Raw genomic sequence first — 19,477 nt, 5'->3', positions numbered from 1 at the left:
CAGTCAAGGGTTTAAGCACAAGGACTTAGGAACCAAACCGCACAGCTTCAGATCTCAGCTTCACTAGGGCAGGTTGTTTGACTTTTTTGAGCCTTGTTTTCTCTCAAAGTAGAGACAATAATAGTCCCTACTTTAAAGGGCTCTTACACGGATTCAGTGAGTTAATGTATGTAACGTGCTTAGAACAGTGCACATAATGAGCACCTTAGGAGTGGTAGCCGTTGTCTCCTTACGGCACTTGGATAAGCTGCAGGAGTCACTTATAAAGGGTCTGATTTGTTCCTCAAGGACATCACTTCATGAGGAACATGTGGACTTTGAAGTCAAAGTCCTGAATTTCTCATTTATTTTAATCTAAGTTGTATTTCTTTTTCCAACCATATCCCCCTCCCTTTGTTTTTTTAAATCAGTTTCAGTTATTTTAAAAAGTGTTTTGAAAGCCAGTATGTTTAAAATAGTATCAAGTGCTTTCTAAAAGGTCTTTTCTTCCCTTCATGAACATAAGGGGGCGGGGGGCAGTGTGCGTGGCAGGATTCATTTCCCCAGCATTTATGTAGTGCTTCCTGTGTGCCAGCCTGAGTCTACCCACAATGAGGAGGACCACACCAGCACTCGAGACCCCTGTCTCTGTGCTTCCTTCATGGTGTTCTCTCCTCTGAAATGCCTTTTCTGTCTCCTCCTTCCTCCGCATCTCAGCTGTTGAAAATCCTGCTCTTGTTTAAGGTCTCCGTCCTAACCTCTATCCCCAGAATTACTTGGTTCCCTCACCACTCTGTCCTGTGAGCACTTAACTGAGGCCTGCCTCAGTCATCATCAGCTGTGTCTAATGGTTTTACACACACACACACGAACACACTTGTGAGCAAAACTTCATCTTCTTCATTTTTGGTTTTCTCACAATGCCTCGCATATAGAAAATGCATAACAGTAGCAGAGGAAAAAGAAATACATGCACAAATAAAACCATAAGAGACTAAGTACTTTTCATTGCTTTGAAAGATTCAAGTGTTGGAGCTGATCAAAAAATGAGACATCTTTAAAAAAAATAAAATAAAATGAGACATCTTGAAGCTGGGAGATGATGGGGAGTGGGTTCCCACAGCATTTTGCTCTTCTCTCTGTCATTGCACTTAATATATTTTGTTGTGGTTTATGTTATTGGCCCATCTCCAGCCTTGGTCTGTGGGGTCTTCAAGGACAGAGGCCATATAACTTCATATCACTGTTTCTGGTGCCTAGCACGGTGCTTGGCACAGAAGTGGTCATTTGTTGGCTGAAGAGGGTAGTAATGGGCTGGACTTCAGAAAGTATTCCTGGTGGAGGAAGCAGTAAACCCAGATGGGATACAGGGAAAACAGGGTCTATGTAGGCAACAAGCTGCACCTTGATTTTGGTTGGTGGAGAGTAGGCGTGGAGTACAAGGAGGTAAGGCTAAACAAAATGGAGCTTAGGAAGTGGGCTGAGATGCTGAGACATGATTGAATAAGTGGTGAGAAGCCATTTTAATGTTTTACAACAGGAGTTCCACTGTGATTAAAGCTGTGCTTTAGGAAGGTGAACTTTTTGGCAGGTCGACGCATAGACTAGAGAAAGGACGTAGATGTCAGTCATGAGCTTAGTTATGTTAGTGACCCTGAAAGAGTGACAGAGTTGACAGCTACGGAGAAGCAGGCCTTTGGAAGTCCCAAGTGAGAATGTCAAAACACTGCTCTTCTACTTCATTGTATTTAAGTAGTAAGATACAGTATTTACCAGTTTTGTTGTAGCTATTAATAGTACCTAGGCCTGGAGGGTTTTTATCAAGAAGCAAAATTTTTTTACAGTGAGACTTATATTCAAATAACATGTGCTGCCTTTTTTCCCTCATGTCGTAGTGGGCTCCCTTCAGAAGGGTAATTATTCCAGTCAGTCTGGAATGATCCCTGGTTCCTGGCAACATAAAATGAAACTCCAGCTGATTCTCAAGTCATCAAAGGCCTATTATGTTTTGTCTGATGCTGCCATGAGTCTTCAGAAATATGGAAGAGCGTTACGATACATTAAATTAGCTTTGCAGAGCCATGGTAAGTTACTATAAATGAAAATGTTTAATAGGCATTGGGAGGAGAGAACGGAGAAGGCATCTGAATCAGTGAAATTTTAATCCTATTTCTGTTTTAAATTTAACAAATTTTTTTTTCTAATCTTGTATATGTTTCCTAGTATTTTCCACTTTGGTTTAACATCGCTTCATTTTGAAATACATGAAGTCATATGTGACATGTGACATAAAATAAACTTAGATACAGTGGTACAAAGCTTTCAGCTGGTAACAGATTTTCTTAATTTTTACTGTATTCCTTCATTTTTAATGTGCTGTGTTTGTTCTCCTTCCTACCCTTTCCACATAGATACTTACTGCTGCCTCTGCACCAATATGCTTTCTGAAGTGCTGCTATTTCTTTCTCAATATTTAACACTCTGTGGTGATATCCAACTAATGCTGGCCCAGAATGCAAATAATAGAGCGGCACACCTTGAAGAGTTTAATTACCAAACAAAAGAAGACCAGGAAATATTACACAGCCTCCACAGGGAGTCCAGTTGTCAAGGTATGCCAGTGAGACTCATCGTTTGATTCAGAAAAATGTCAGAAATGTTAGTGTTTCGGTATTGCTGTTTTGTTTCATTTCTTAATGTTAAATTGAACATGATCCTGTGTATTTGTGTATAAAGTGGTTTTGAAGTATTTTATAATTAGTAATTATACAACTAGAACTAGTTAAAAAATAGTCTCTGAAGACAATTGACTTTTTACACTTCTCTCTTTGTAAGGTTTTTCTGGGAAACCCTTTAGTCAGCTAACCAAGCCATGATTTCTTTTGAAAAGGAGTAACAGTTGGTAAAAGTGGATGAATTACTTTTTGAATGGTTCACCTTTTGAATGGTTCCTGAGGGCTAAGATACAGTGATCATTATTTTTTTATTTTATTTTTTTTTGCGGTACGTGGGCCTCTCACTGTTGTGGCCTCTCCCGTTGCGGAGCACAGGCTCCGGACGCGCAGGCTCAGCGGCCATGGCTCACGGGCCCAGCCGCTCTGCGGCATGTGGGATCTTCCCGGACCGGGGCACAAACCCGTGTCCCCTGCGTCAGCAGGCAGACTCTCAACCACTGCGCCACCAGGGAAGCCCCAGTGATCATTATTTTTTAAATGTAGTTCACAGCTGTCTGTTTTTGGAAGATAGGAGAATTTAGTCTGCAGAGCAGTATCCCTCCCTCTTAGCTCAGTACAGTTATATATAAGCACCTTGCAATTAGGGCAGTAAGTGAGACATTAGGTGCTTTTGTAATGTATGGAGTTGTTTTATTATGCTCTTAAATTGTTTATATCACTTTATATCCACATCCCAAAAAACTTTGGACTGTTAACATCTAGAGAGGTATACTGGCGGAGGAAATGTATTATTGTGGGGTTTTTTTGCCCTCTTTCTCCCCTTCTCTCCTTCTGAGTTTCTCAAATAATCATTTTATTTTAATAAACATGGTGATAAAATCCTTAAGTTTGTTTTTGCCATTCCCATCATGTTAATTTCATATAATTTACTTCTTTGTAAGAGTGATGTGCTCCTTGAAAGTTATCAGCAGGAGTACTACCCTTTTTCTCCCTTGAATTTTTGGGCCCTGCACCTGAGTTTACTCCAGTCTCCACTAGAGGGCACGTTTAAGTCTTTGAGAGCTTATCTGTCAGCTTCTTCAGTGACATAAACTTACATTGGCAAATTCTAATGTACATAACTAGCCTCTGTAGCAATCCGAACTTTATTTCAAGAACTGTTTCCAGTAATTAAAAAGGAAAAACTGGTTTACCTTGTGTCAGTGGACAACTTTAGGTCTGTACCAGTAAGCAGTGGACCTGGTAAAATCTGGGTCTTGGGAGTTGTTTTTAGGCAGAAAAATATTTCTTTTAATCCAACATTAATGTCCCAAGAAAATATAGTTTTTAAAATAAATTCAGAGATCTTTTCTTTTGAAATTTAAAATTTTAGTTGTATTAACTGAATCTTACTATGTTTATACTATATTGCATATTATGGTATAAGCATAATTTTACTATATGTTATTTTGTCTTAAAAGTATTTGATTACTTAGATACTAAGGAATAAGGGTTCATATGACTCATGGTGATGTTTCCTTTTTTTTCTTTTAAGGATTTGCATGGGCAACTGATTTGTCTACGGACTTAGAAAGTCAACTTTCAGTTAGTTGTAAATGTTATGAGGCTGCTAATGAAATCTTGCAGTTTACTGACTTAAAAAGTCAAAATCCAGAACAGTATATACAAGTATTGAAGAGAATGGGTAACATTAGAAATGAAATCGGTGTCTTTTACATGAATCAGGCTGCCGCATTACAGAGTGAGAGAGTAGGTGAGTACGTCTCTGGGGTCCTGTCTTTATTGCCCGTTCTCTTAGAAAATCATGCTGATTTTACATGGTTCAAGCCAAGAACTGTGGCATTTGATTTTATGTCATAAACGGATGCACTATTAAAGAATCTTTTATTATTAAATTCTCAAGGAATAAAAGTAGGAAAAGATATTATTTCCCCTTGGGAGTCATCATTTCACTGTCCTCCGTCCTCCATCTGATCACTTCAGAAGTGAGTTGGACAGTCAGCCATGTGCTAGGCTCTATACTGGATATGTAATTGGCTAAGACGTAGTCCTCCGAGCTGGGAAGCCAGATATGAATACAAATCTCTGAAAAATGCTGTAAGTACAAATGCCGTACAGTAGAGGAGTGGGGAAAAGGAAGACGTTCCTTGAAGTTGTGGCTTTCTTGGAAGGCTTGTGGGAAGAAGGTGTAGTTTGGGCAGATTGCAACATGATATGATTGCAGCAGGCAGATGTGGGAAAGGTGGGATGTCTCGACCGGAGTAGGCAGTGTTAGGAAGGAGCCAAAGATATAGTGTCCAGTGGGTGTTTAGAGGAGCAGCGAGTTGCCTTCAGTGATTCAGGCAGAGGGGGATGGATTCATCTGCGCCCATGTTGAGTTTGAGAAGCCAGTGGACATGTACGTGAATGGTATGATTTAGTAGTCAGTTAGAAATGTGTGCTTAGAGCTCTTTGGGTTAGCAAGGCATAGGTTGGGAACCATTCACATAGGGGTGATAGTTGAAGCCATGAGAATGGGTGAAACTGTAGAGGCTGTACACACAGCATGGGAAACCAAAAGGGCCGAGATAAAACTGAGGACAGCAGGTAGGTTGAATAAGTTATTGTGTGCCTGTTGATCTGTGAGCTGTACTTGCCACAGGGGTACAGAGGTCATTGCCGGTGGGAGAACCTGTGCTTTTTTGTTGTTGTTATTTATACGTATATAATACATTTTTAAAATTGAGATATAAGAACCTATGCTTTTAAGGTGCCTCTGGAGGAGGAAGTTGGTGAAGGTATATGGAAAGTGGTTGTCAGAAACCTAGGAGAATTAGAGAAGACACAGACTGTGCCTCTTGAAATTCATGGGACCATGTCTTTTGAATCTTTATGCAATAGTGCTTTGCTCGATGTTTTTATATGCCTGCTTTAATATTATCTGGTTAATAGAGAAGAGGACTCCGAGTGTTGTGTCAGTCTGCCCGGCTGCCATAGACTAGGTGGTTTCAACAACAGAAATTTATTTCTCACAATGTGGAGCTGGAAGTCCAAGGTTGGATTTCTCTGAGACTTCTCTTCTTGGCTTGCAGGTGGCCACTTTCTTGCTGTGTCCTCACCTGGTCTTTTCTGTGTGTGTGTTCCTGACGTCTCTCTCTCTTATGAGAACACCAGTCATTTTGGATCAGGGTCCCACCTTATGACCTCATAAATGAGACCTTAGTCAACATTTGTGGTTAGGGCCTCAACATGAATTTGGGGCGGGGGCGGGGGGGACACAGGTGTGATGAGAATAGTGCGCTGCAGTGGGTCCAGGTGGCTGGTGGTCCACTAGACATCCTGTCACTGCCACGCTCTCATCATCTCATCCAGAGACACTGGTGGGTTTACGGTGATATCTGCTTACACCATTGTTTTCTTTCTTTTTTTGTGAAGTGAGCAAAACTGTGTCTACTGCAGAGCAGCAGTTGTGGAAAAAAAGCTTTTCTTGTTTTGAAAAGGGAATTCACAACTTTCAGTCAATTGACGATGTCACAAATGCTGCCCTTTTATTATGTAACACGGGACGACTCATGCGAATTTGTGCACAGGCTCACTGTGGTGCAGGTGATGAATTTAAACGTGAATTTTCTCCAGAAGAAGGCTTGTATTACAATAAGGTAACTTGCTTACATGTTGGACCTCATCTATTCACACCTGATTGTCCTTTACACTTTGCCACAGCTCCACTAAAAGGTTATAAAACTAAAATAATTAACAGCTGTGGTGATGGCACAGGACTAGACAGATCATTAAAACACTTAGAAACTGGAAGAATACTGAGAATTCAGTAGTGAAGATGACAGGTAGGGAAGGATAATTGTTCAGTAAATTACATCGGTGTAGTGAGAGCACGTCATATGGATTAAAGATCGACACAGAGAAGTGAAACTCTGGAAGTCCCAGAGGAAAATACAGGTAGACAGTTCTCTGATAGGATGGGAAAGGACTTTTGCAGCATAACACAAAGAGCAAAAATTGTGACATAAAAGATGGATAAATTCAAATGCATAAAAATTGTTTTTTAAAGGCACAACAGAAAGCAAAATTGAAAAGCAATCCACAATCCAGGGAAAATACTTAGAGCATACATGACAGATCAGAGGTTAATAAATCCTGAATATATAAAGAACAATTAAGAATCGTTGAAAATAAACTGCCCCAATAGAAGAACAAATAACCTTGAACAAAAAAGTCATACGTGTAAAAAAAAAAAAAAAAAAAAGTAAATGGTTAATATGTAAGAAAAATTTCAAAATTTAAACTTTTATGAAATTTAAAAATCAAGTTTTTTTAATCAAATTGTGAACATTTTTTGGCAAATGGTAATATCCAGCGTTGGGGGAGGTACAAGAACACTCATTTAGTTGAGAACTTTGAAGCTGTTTAAATTACATTAGTGAGCAATGTTCATTGCATAGAGAACTTAAAAAAAAAAAGTGACCTTGTTTTTCTTTAAGCCTACATATACACAGAAAAAGTGGATAAGTACACACCAGAAATGTAGAAATTGTTGCTGGGTGATGGAATTCAGTGTGATTTTATTTGATTACATACAATGACCATGTATTTCAGCATGGTGGTGACAGAGGTGGGAAGGGTTGCTTCTTTATACAATCAAACCCAGCAAATTTTTTATCCATAGACTTGTCAGATTAGTTTTTCTAGTTTGCTAGTTATATAAGCTGTAATTCTCATTTAGAAAGAAAGGAAAACAAATGAAAAAAATGCATCCTTATGCTTCACATGAGTCATAAGACACTCAGATGGGCTGATGATAGACTCGAGAGGAAATGTGGGCAACATGTAGCCCACTTTAAATCACTTTCTTCATTGAAACCGTGTCACTGATTTACTTTGTTCCTTTCCTCATGATATTGGTCTTTTATAAATTCTCTCAAATTAATGTTGGGGTGATTGCGAGACATGTTTTACTTTATGGTGTATATTTAAACAGTCACAATGGTCCTCTTTCCTCCCTTGCAGGCTGTTGATTACTACTTGAAAGCTCTAAGATCCTTGGGAACACGAGACACACACTCAGCTGTTTGGGACTCAGTGAATTGGGAATTGTCCACTACTTATTTTACTATGGCAACTCTACAGCAAGATTATGCTCCGTTATCTAGAAAAGCTCAAGAGCAGGTAATATTTGCTGGATTATAAAGAAGTCTTAACCTTACTTATTCCTTTGTTTGACACATATGGAGCATCTGTTATAGTCTTTTTCTTGACAAGCAGTATTTAAATGTTTTTAAGATTCTTACATAAGATTATGGGATTGTCATTTTTTTCCTCCCCCTTAAAAAAAATACACAGATTGAAAAAGAAGTCAGTGAGGCTATGATGAAGTCCCTGAAATACTGTGACGTGGACTTGGTGTCTGCTCGACAGCCTCTTTGTCAGTACCGAGCTGCAACCATCCATCACAGGCTGGCGTCCATGTACCACAGTTGTCTGAGGAATCAGGTATTGCCATTTCGATTCAAGTTAAGTGCCAAGTCCATTTAAAGGTGTTCTGGTGCTTTTCTTACATTTCTGTAGACATTTAAAATGCCATCTATTCTTTTAGCCATTTGAGAAAAACTTGGACTGTGGGTATTTTTCCCCTCTCTCCTGTGCTATGTATTTTTTTATTATAATTGGGTCTTAGTTTGCAAAATTATGTGTTTGCCTGGGTGTATTATTTAGATTTTTTTAAAATGTAGTTAGGCTTTATAGTAACAGTTCTATGTCAATTTTAAAGTATGCATTGCTCATTTAAAAAAATTTTTATTTTGAAATAGAGCATGCATATAAAAGCACATAGAAAATGTATGTGAAGCATTTATACAGTTTAAAGAAAAACAAAGGAAACCCCTGTGTACCTCACCTTGAGGTTAAGAAATGGAAGACTCCTTCAGGGATCCCCTGTGTACCCCTCCCTGTTGAGTCTCTCTCAGTATCCACCCACATTAACTACTGTCCCAGATTTTCTGTTATGTCTGTACCTTTTCTGTCTTTTACCACCTAGATTAACTACTGTCCCAGATTTTCTATTATGTCTGTACCTTTTCTGTGCTTTACCACTTAAACGGCATGTTTACATTTTACCTGGCTGTGAACTTTATAGAACAAGTCATACTGTACATATTCTTCTGTGGCTTACTGCTTTTTAGTTAACATCATGTATTGGAGATTCTTCCAGGTTGATACACGTAGCTGTTCATTTTCTCAGCTCAACAGTATTCATTAAATGAATATATCCCAGTTTATTTATCCATTCTATGATTAGTGAACTTTGGGGTTGTTCTAGTTTGAGGCTATTAGCAATAATATGATGAACAGTCTTGTACCTGAATCCTGGTGCTCAAATGCATGTATTTCTAAGGATAATTTGAGGCCTGAACTGAAGGTGCCCTCCTTCAGAGAGGTTGCCTTGCTTCTGCCAGGAGTCTTGTGCTTATAGTTTCTCAGGGATATTTTTTTATTGTTTTGTTGTTCTCCCTTTCTTAGCTCAGCACCAAGACAAATTATCTTGCAGTTCCTTGGGTGTGGGTTTACTTCTGGGATGCCTTTATCCTGGAAATACTGTCCTTTGAGGTCCAGCTGAATCTGGAGAGGGTTTTTTCCACTCTGAGGTGGCCCTAGACTCTTTTCCTCTTGCCACAGAGGGCCCCCAACCTAAATTCACATTTGTCCAGATGGCCTAATATCCTCACGGCAAAAGCAAGCTTGAGAGAATTCGAAGACAATTCACTGGGGGAAGAATTGTCTGTTCAGCAAATCATGCTGGGACAACTGGACATCTGCGTGCAAAAGGATAGGGTTGGACTCCTCCCTCACATAACATATAAAAATAAACAAAATGGATTAAAGACCCTAAATGTAAGAGCTAAAACTCTAAGACTTATAACAAAACACTGAAAAGTATTTAGTGGTCCAGAGACTTGGTTAAGTGGTTATTGTGAAATCAAAGCCTTAGGATTTATTTTATTTTTGGTTCTAGGTTGGTGATGAATATCTTAGGAAGCAGCACCGGGTGCTAGCAGATCTTCATTACAGCAAAGCTGTAAAGCTTTTTCAGCTTCTGAAAGATGCTCCATGTGAACTACTTAGAGTACAGTTAGAAAGAGTAGCATTTGCAGAATTTCAGATGACCAGTAAGTCTCACTTCTTTATTTCGCAGATTTGTATGCATTGGCTTAGTGTTGGGTTGTCTTAGAGTGAGGCAGACTATGGATCTCTCTTGGATGTAAGCAATGTTGTTTTCTTTTGAATTTGCCCATAGTTAATGTCTTTGGGTAGGGACATCTTTTGAAATGCTTTTTAAAACTTAGAGAAATGCATTAGCTTATGTTTAATGAGTAGATATACTGAAATATAGCCTGGGATTTCTTACTTGAAAAAAAAATTATGACAAGTTAGTTTAGACAATTAAAGATTTTAAGCATCATGAACAAGATGGGAGTGGAGAAGCGGTGTTGGAGAAGTGGTGGGCCTCACTGAGTCCCCTTGAACGAAGAACCAAGACTGGCAGCTTTGGATTGTGGTTCTAGAACAGACTTTAACTGCAGATCCTGAGCAAGGTGGCGATGAAGTGGGAGGGCAGGGAGGGCGAAAGCGTGGCGCTTCATTTATCATTTCCCACGGCGGAGTAAGCTGGCGCTCCACCACTGAGCGATTTTTTCTAAATTCCCTCCTTGGTCTTGTTCACCTGCTCCCCTTCTGCACAGGGATCTTTTGAGAAATATCTCTTGTGTGGTAAAGAAACAAGAGACATTTATTTGAAGTACAGCAATTCCATTGGTTTCTTTTCAGTTGTTTTCTTCTATAAAATTAAAATAAATTTAATATTTAACATAGGCATGACTCTTTATATAGTATCTCTGGAAGGATGGACGAGAAACTGACGGCACTGTCACTTCCGTGGCTTTCAGTGTATGCCCATTTGTACCTTATACATTTTGACAGTGTATTACCTATTCAGAACAGTTTTTAGAAATACTTTTTACTAAAAGCATCTTTTTAAACTGTTTGCCAGTATATAGTGCCTAGCTGAATGTCTTGGGTGGTCACCCAGGATTAATAGTAGCTCTTTCTGGGGGCAGTCTGGGGTGATCTTCTTTTCCAATTTGCATCTTTGAATTTTCTGCCATGTTTGAATTCCTTAGAATGAGCAGGCATCGTTTTTATTTAAAAAAAAAAAGTAGATACTGGGAACAAATCTGCTAAGATGGTAAGTGTGCTTAATTCCCTTTTTAAAAAATGTTTAATACTGTGCCTGTAAAACCAGATAGTGAGGCAGGGAAACAGTGATTGTTTATTGCCTTGTCAAGTCTTACTATTTTTCTTTAGGGATAATTATTAGACAAAAGTCGGATTTAGAAGATTTCTTGGGATTCTCATGAGCTACCTTTACAGCATTTGAAAATCGGAATTTTCATTAATACATTGACATTGGATGGGTTTCTAGATTTATATTTAAAGGAATGATCATTTTGTGTTTGACACTCTAGGTCAGAATAGCAATATTGGAAAATTAAAAACACTTTCTGGGGCTCTTGATATAATGGTGAGAACTAAGCATGCATTCCAGCTCATCAGAAAGGAGCTTGTAGAGGAATTTGACCAGGTAAATGGAAAAAAGATTTATCATTGTTTTTTATGTGTCTTAAACTAAATGCTACATGATGTGTATAGTGGGCATATGGGATGCGTGTATGTGTATATATGTGTCTATATGCATTGTGTGTGTACAGATACATAAATACATATGCTCTGCATAAAAACCTGTTAACAGTGATTATTACATTTTCTTGGTGGAATTATTAAGCTCAAATTTACAAGTTCATCTTTTATATTTTAAAATTATTTCTTGTGGGCTTCCCTGGTGGCACAGTGGTTAAGAATCTGCCTGCCAAATGCAAGGGACACGCATTCGAGCCCTGGGCCAGGAAGATCCCACATGTCGTGGAGCAGCTAAGCCTGTGCGCCACAACTACTGAGCCTGAGCTCTAGAGCCCGCAAGCCACAACTGCTGAGTCCACGTGCCACAACTGCTGAGGCCTGTGCGCCTAGAGCCTGTGTTCCACAACAAGAGAAGCCACCACAATGAGAAGCCCGCGCACCGCAACGAAGATTAGCCCCCGCTCGCCGCAACTAGAGAAAGCCCGCACGCAGCAACGAAGACCCAACATAGCCAAAAATAAAATAAATAAATTTATTAAAAAAACTTATTTCTTTAAATAACCACATAGACCTTGGTTAATAATAAGGCCCTGGGAGTATAAAGTCTATTAAGTTTTGCTTTTTTTTTTTTTTTTTTTTGAGGTACACGGGCCTCTCACTGCTGTGGCCTCTCCCGTTCCAGAGCACAGGCTCCGGATGCGCAGGCCCAGTGGCCACAGCTCACGGGCCTAGCTGCTCCGTGGTATGTGGGATCTTCCTGGACCGGGGCACGAACCCGTGTCCCCTGCATCGGCAGGCGGACTCTCAACCACTGCGCCACCAGGGAAGCCCTGTTTGATTTTTTAAGAGAAAGGTCTGTGCCTTCTTTTATAATTTCCACTAAACTGTCTGCAGTTGAACGGTGATTGGGCTTAAGCAGGCTCCTTGGGAAGGCCTTTCCAGTTTGCCAGGTGTTCCCACATTCATGCTGCCTTCTGCTGAAAGCTTCCCTGAGTCCCAGTGGCCTCCAGCCTATTTCCAAACTCTGGTTCTCAAACCATACAGGACCCATTTCCATCTTGCTCCTTGAGCGTCTGACGTTGGAAAGTCAGGAGGTTTTTGTTCAGGATTAGTTTCTACTACGTAAGTGCCTTTTAGGTCTGAGACATTTTTTTTATGTGGTTTAGTCTATCAAAATGTCTCAGGGGAGGGAGGAGGAGGCCATGATGAGGCTGCCAGCAGGCTGTCCCCGAGGGAAAAATCATCTCAGGTTTGCTCTTTTTTGCTTTTGGTTTAAAAGTTTACTGGATTATTGAAATGGCGGTTCCATCACTTTAGTATGAAACTGTGAGGTAGCTTAAGTGAAATAACGTTTTGTTGTTTCTAGCCTAAGAGTGAAGAGACCCCTCCAGCTGCTGATTCTTCTCCTAGTCTCAATCGAGAAGAAGTGATAAAACTCCTGGGTATATTTGAATCTCGCTTGTCATTCCTTCTTCTTCAGTCCATCAAACTGCTGTCGTCAACTAAAAAGAAAACAAGGTAAATTTTTTGGAAATTTCTTTCCAAGCACCTTACCTATATACTTTTTATTACTGATACTGTAAAAGGATGGGCCCCATTCTTTGTTGTGTGTTTTAAGTGGTGCTCTTTCGTGATTTGTTAAATTGAGTGAGAATCATCTCCATGTGGCCTACAACGTGTTGAGATTATAGAAACAAAGAAATCTTACTGCCTAAGGATAAATACCCTATAGGTTGTAATATTTTCCCTGAGAGAGATGAATGACCTGGAATGAAGACCTTGACTGTTTCTTGTAACTTTTCTGAGCATTGTGTTTAATGGGAAGTCAGAACTATAGTTTAGATACTCAGGGCCAAGCGCATCATTAAAAGTAGGTGACAGAACATCAAAGTCTCTCTACCCAAGAAACTAGTGAAGAGAAGAGTAAGCATCTCAGCAAATACACCTATAACATCTTATACAATTATGTTGTTTTCCAGAGTTATTATGTTGGGATTATTAATTTAATTTGAAATTCTGGTAGTAAATACTAGATCAGGAAAATAATATAAACAATATGCCTTTCATTTTTTTTTAGTATAAGTATAATCCAGCCATATTACAAAATTTGAAAAATAGAAAAAGGAGAATCATTTATCCTAATATATTCATTCTTATCAGTTATCCTGTGCGTATTTTACCAGTTTATAAAATTGGGATACAGATAATTTTTTGTCTCTTTTTATGTTTTATTTATATATAGTAAAATTTATCCTTTGTGGTGTACAGTTCTTCAAGCTTTGACAGATGCATAGATATGTATGTCTGCTGACAAAATCATGGCACAGAGCAGTTCCATCAATCCAAAAATTCCCTCTTGCTGCCTCTTTATAGTTAATTCCTCTCCTGATTTCAGTTCCTTAGTATCTCAGGGAGAAAGCATTCTGTCTCCTGCTATGAAGTGTGACATCAGCTACAGGTGTTTGTAGATCAAGTTGAGGATGTTCCCTTCTATTCCTAGTTTGCTGAGAGTTTCTATCATGAATGAATGTTAAATTTTTGTCGGATGCTTGTGCTATATACATTGAAATGACTATCATTTTCCATCTTTTAATCTGTTAATATAGTGGGTTACATTGATTTTTTTTTTTTTTAATGTTAAACCAGCTTTGAATCCCTGGGATAAACTTGTACTTTGTTGTGGTGTATTGTTTTTTTATGTATTGTTGGATTCCATTTGCTAATATTGTGTTGAGAATTTTTGTGTCTGTTCATAAGGGGTATTAGTCTATACTTCTCTTGTGATGGTTTTATCTGGTTTTGGTATTTGAGCAATGCTGGCCTCATAAAATCAATTGGCAAGTGTTCCCTCTCCTGTTTTTTGAAAGAGATTGGAATTTATTGGTGAAACCATTTTAACGTAGAGTTGGCTTTATGAAAGGTTTTAACAATTAGTTCAATTTCATTTCGTAGATATAGTATTATTCAAGTTGTCTTTTTTTCTTCTTGAGTTTCATCTGTTGTCAAATATATAGGTTCACAGTATTCCCTTATTAGCCTTTTAATAGCTAAAGGAGTTTTTAGTGATAGCCCTTCTCTCATTCCTGATATTAGTTTTATCTTCTTTTTTTTTTGGTCTGGTTAGAAGTTTACCAATTTTATTGATCTTTTCAAAGAACTAGCTTTTGGTTTGGTTTCTCTTCCCCCATTGTTTTTTTATTTTCAGTGTCATCGATTTCTACACTTATATTTCCTTGCTTTTGTTTATTTTGGGTTTAATCTGCTTTATTTATTTATTTATTGCTGTGTTGGGTCTTTGTTGCTGTGGGCAGGCTTTCTCTAGTTGGGGCGAGCGGGGGCTACTCTTCTTTGCGGTGCGTGGGCTTCTCATGCAGTGGCTTCTCTTGGAGCACAGGCTTTAGGTGCATGGGCTCAGTAGTTGTGGCGCACAGGCTTAGTTGCTCCACGGCATGTGGGATTTTCCTGGACCGGGGCTTGAACCTGTGTCCCCTGCATTGGCAGGCAGATTCTTAACCACTGTACCACCAGAGAAGTCCCTTTTTCTGGTTTCTTAAAGTGGAAGCCTAAATTACTGATTTGAGACCCTTTTTCTTTTTAAATATAAGTATTTGCCACTATAAATTTTCTTCTAAGCACTGCTTTTGCTATGTCTCACAAATTTTGATATATTTTCCTTTTCTTTCAGTTCACAGTAATTTTCTTATATCCCCTGAGATGTCCTCTTTGATCCATGTATTATTTAGAGGTATGCTGCTTAATGTCTGAATATTGGGACTTTCCAGATATCTTTCCATTATTGATTGCTTTATTTTAATTGCACTATGGGCTGAGATCATAACTGCATATGATTTCTCTTCTTTCACAGTTGTTTAGATTTGTTTTATGGCCAAGAATATGGTTTGCCTTGGCAGGTGTTCCATGTGCACTTGAAAATTATGAGTAGCTTACTGTTTGGTGGAGTGTTGTGTAAATGTTGGTTAGGTTTAGTTGGTTCAGCGTGTTGCTCAGGTCTTCTGTATTCACACTTTCTGTCCACTTGTTCGGTCAGTTACTGAGAGAAGCATGTTGAAGTTTCCAGTGACAATTGTGTGGATTCATCTGTCTCTCCTTTCGATTCTTTCAGTTTTGTTTCACATATTTTGAGGCTCTATTAGTCACATACACATTTAGGACTTGGAGAACTGAGCCCCTTATATAACATGTGATGTCCATCTTTGATATTAATATAGCTGCTCAGGTGTTTTTTGGTTAATGTCTTTTTCCATCTTTTGCTTTTGACCTATCTATGTCTTTTAACTTAAATGTGAGTTTCTTATAGATCGCATATAGTTGAGTCTTGCTTTTTCAATCCAAACTTATAGGTGGTATTTTTTTTTTTTTTTTTTTTTTTTTTTTGTGGTACATGGGCCTCTCACTGTTGTGGCCTCTCCCGCTGCGGAGCACAGGCTCCGGACGCGCAGGCTCAGCGGCCATGGCTCACGGGCCCAGCCGCTCCACGGCATGTGGGATCTACCCAGACCGGGGCACGAACCCGTGTCCCCTGCATCGGCAGGCGGACTCTCAACCACTGCGCCACCAGGGAAGCCCTATAGGTGATATTTTTAGACCAGTCACATTTAATGTGATTATTGATGTAGTTAGATTTAAATCTATCATCTTGCTGTTTTCTGTTTGTCTTTTTCTTCCTTGAGTTAAGTGAACATTTTCTATGATTCCTTTTTATTTCACTATTGATTTATTATTTATACCACTTTTTAAAGTTTTGGTGGTTGACCCAGCATTTACATTCTTAATCGGAGGCCACTTTCAAATAATATTATACTGCTTCACATGTGTGAAGACTTTAAAACAATATGCTGCCAGTTTTTTCCTTCCATCATTTGTACTGTTATCATTCATTTTACTTTTACATGTAATAAACAATACACTCTACTGTTTTTGCTTAGATAGTATGCCTTTTGTTTATATAAAGTTTTAAGAGAACAAGGAATTTTTTTGCCTGTATTTATTCCATTTCTAGTGCTCTTAACTTCTGTGTAGATAGACCATTTTTTTGTGTGGTATCATATTCTTTCTACATGAAAAACTTCCTTTATCGTTTTTTATAGTGTAGGTGTGCTAGCAAGGAATTCCTCCTTTCTTGTGAAAGTCTTTATTACTTCTTCAGGTCTTTTAGAAGATCTTTTGGCTGGGTGTAGAGTTCTTTCCACACTTCAGAGATGTCGCTGCATTGCCTTCTGGTTTGCCCATTTTCTGACAAAGTCTGCTGTTCTGATCTTTGTTCTTCTGTATGTCATGTACCTTTTTCGCTCTAGCTGCCCTCAAGATTTCTTCCTTCTCTTCCCCCAGCAGTGTGGGCATTATATGGCTAGGTGGTATGATTTTTTTTTCCCTCCTCAGTGTTTTTATATCTTCTCCAATTTCTCTTTTTCTTTGGTTCCACTTATACCTATATTAAACTGTTTGATAGTGTTCCACAGCTTTTAGGTGTTCTGTTTTTTACAGGTTTTTTCTTTCTGTGTTTCAGCTTAGGCGATTTCTCTTGACCTGTCTGCAAGTTCACTGTTTGTTGACTCAGTTTTGTGTCCTATACGGTTGGACTTGTTGAAGGCATTCTTTGTCTCTGTCACTGTGTTCCTCATTTCTAGTATTTCCCTTGGTTCTTTCTTATAGTTTCCCTCTCTCTGCTGAAGTTACCAATCTGATGCTGCATGTCGTCCACATTTTCCATTTGAGCCTTTTAATCATTGTCATTTTAAATCCCCTATCAGATGGTTCCAACATCTGTGTCGTGTCTGAGTCTGGTTCTGTTGATTCTTTGACTCCTGGCAGTGTGTGGTTTCCTTGCCTTTCTACATCTTGTAATTGTTTGTGGGAAACTGGGCATCTCCTGTAGGATAGTAGACTGAGGGAAATGATTATTAAGCCTGGCAAGTTTGTACACCTGTCTCATGCTAGGCCTTCAGTGTGGGAAGTTTGAGTTCATTTTTCAGGTCTGGTGTTGAGCTGTGGTTGAGATTTTCTTGTTGCCTTGGTTACCTCCCGTGCCCCTCTGGCAGTGCCTGGGTCGGTGTGGAGCAGCTCTGTGGAGGCCTCTTGTACCGCCTTCTCCATCTTCACGTTTGGTCTTTTTCTTCCTGTGGCATCTCAAAGAGGGCCTGTCTTCATGCTCTTAACAGCTCCCAGCTGTATTCCACTTGCTGGTCCCTCCGTGCTTTGTAGCTGTTAGGGAGGGGAGGGGGAGTTGGCCAGGCTTCGCACTTGTTTCGGGTAAGCCTCAGTCTGAGGCAGACCCTGTGTCCCTGAGTGCCAGGGGTGTGGCCTTCCCCCTGCTCCCGCCCCTCCCCCAGGGCTAGTGTTTCTTCCCTTCCCTTCCCCTGTCTGCACTGACCTTCACCACCAGTGCTGCTCCCTCCCCAGCCCCACCCCACATATTCAGGCTTCTGGTTCCTGCGGAGAAGGGTCCGGTGGGTTTGGGTTGCCTGCCCCGCCCCCTCCCACCGCTGCTGCTGCTGCTGCTGCTGCTGCTGCTGCTGCTGCTGCTGCTGCTGCTGCTGCAGCTGTTCCCCTCGCCCAGGCCTGCACCACGGGAGCGTGGCCTGGGACTCTCATCAGGCTCTCACGTCAGCTCCTGCTGGGGCTCTTGCAAGCCCCTCCCTCACCAGCCCTCTCTCGACCTCTACCAGCTCATTAAGGATTTTAGCTGAATTCTGCTTGCTGTGTCCAGCTGTGTCCGCCCCAGGTGAGAAAGAACTTTCCTGTCTCGCCCCGTGTTAGCCTCTCTGTCCTTAGTTTTCAGACTGGTTGGTGGCCCTGCAACCCCAGCTCTCTGATGGGTTCAAGCAAAGTCGTGATCTTGTAGGTTGTCCTGCGTTTATTGCTGTTTTTTTCGTAAGGGTGGGAATGATACTTTTTCCAGCTCTCTACATCCTAAGCAGAAACTCCCTCTCCTAATTGTTTTTGAGTAATTCTCTCTGGCCTAAGAAGAGCGTTCGTTTTGAGAGGAGCCCTGGGTATTAGGTGCGTTCAGCCCCATTGTTAACCCTGGGCGGCTACTCCATGTCCTGTTACTGGTGCACAGCAAGGGTAGCCAACACACCCATCTTCTGAAGAACCAAAAGGCAAAGGAGCTGTGCGTGTAGTGACGCACAGTTGGGAAAACTCACGGTTTTTCCTTTTTAACAGCAGTGGGTAAATTTTGAGAAATTTTTTACTGGTTTCCACAAAGTGGCAGTATAAATATATATGACATGTGAGAAACACAGTGATTCATTGGTTTTCACAAATCCATGGTTTAAGCAATTGGCTAACACGTAACAGTTCAGTCTTATAGTATCCTTTATACTCGTTAACAGTCATATGTATATGACCTAAGTCATTTTTATTTTAGTGGAGGGTCCTCTAACGTTCTGTTTATTCAGGTTATTACTATTCTAGTTAAAAAGTTTTAACCTAAACTTTTTACACGTGATGCATAAAGTCCTATTTAGCTAATCTCTGTTAGTTTCTTAAGGTTTATTAAATAAAAGACTTAAATGTGCTGCATGTGTTAATACGGTTAGTATGTTGACAGGTTGCACAACATAGAGACATATTGACTAGTAAGTCAATGACTGTTTCTCTCTCACTGATACACACGTGAACATCTATAATTTTTTTGTGGAGAGGAGAACATCCTGTGCTGCAAGCCCAGTTATTTCACCAGGAATTAATGAACATTCCTTTTTGGAGTAAAGGGAAATCAAAATTAGCCTTTAAAAGAAAGGAAATAGTCATATGTTTTTATTTTGACTGTTTCTTCCCTTCCCTCCCACCAAAAAAAAAAAGAATAGAATAAACTGAGCTTGGTAATTTAATTCTTAGAATCCTAAAGAATTGGAAAGAAATCTAAGAAAATTAAGATGCATTTAATTTAAAACAATTTTTGTTTTCCTTTTGAGATTGTGTAGGCACTTACGACGGCTGTGTCAGCACTGTCCTGCTAGAAACACTAGTTTTGTCTGTTGGGTTGTGTTTTTTCTTTTTGGATTAAGAATTTATTTGCGCTTGTACTGCATTTTAATATTCACTGCTTTAGCCTCTTGACCTTTTGCTGGCTTTGGGGTTTAATATAATGAAAAAGTATAAAAAATAGA

The 19,477-nt window shown here is 39.6% G+C and overlaps 1 protein-coding gene across 3 annotated transcripts in view; it reads left to right on the top strand.

Moving 5' to 3' along the window:
• Positions 1-19,477, top strand: part of EDRF1 (erythroid differentiation regulatory factor 1) — a 39,924-nt gene that overhangs the window by 16,812 nt on the left and 3,635 nt on the right. For all 3 annotated transcript variants that reach the window (XM_060286158.1, XM_060286157.1, XM_030832051.2), the window contains 9 exons: positions 1,875-2,063; positions 2,391-2,591; positions 4,189-4,407; positions 6,069-6,292; positions 7,659-7,817; positions 7,992-8,141; positions 9,661-9,814; positions 11,171-11,286; positions 12,709-12,860. In XM_060286158.1, the coding sequence (XP_060142141.1) occupies positions 1,875-2,063; positions 2,391-2,591; positions 4,189-4,407; positions 6,069-6,292; positions 7,659-7,817; positions 7,992-8,141; positions 9,661-9,814; positions 11,171-11,286; positions 12,709-12,860 (1,564 nt within the window). The remainder of the gene's footprint in view (positions 1-1,874; positions 2,064-2,390; positions 2,592-4,188; positions 4,408-6,068; positions 6,293-7,658; positions 7,818-7,991; positions 8,142-9,660; positions 9,815-11,170; positions 11,287-12,708; positions 12,861-19,477) is intronic.

Source organism: Globicephala melas, chromosome 16 (genome assembly GCF_963455315.2).
Source record: "Globicephala melas chromosome 16, mGloMel1.2, whole genome shotgun sequence".
NCBI classification, from domain to species: domain Eukaryota; kingdom Metazoa; phylum Chordata; class Mammalia; order Artiodactyla; family Delphinidae; genus Globicephala; species Globicephala melas.
The sequence above is the reverse complement of the archived record's forward strand: the minus strand, read 5'-3'. Positions and strand labels throughout refer to the sequence as shown.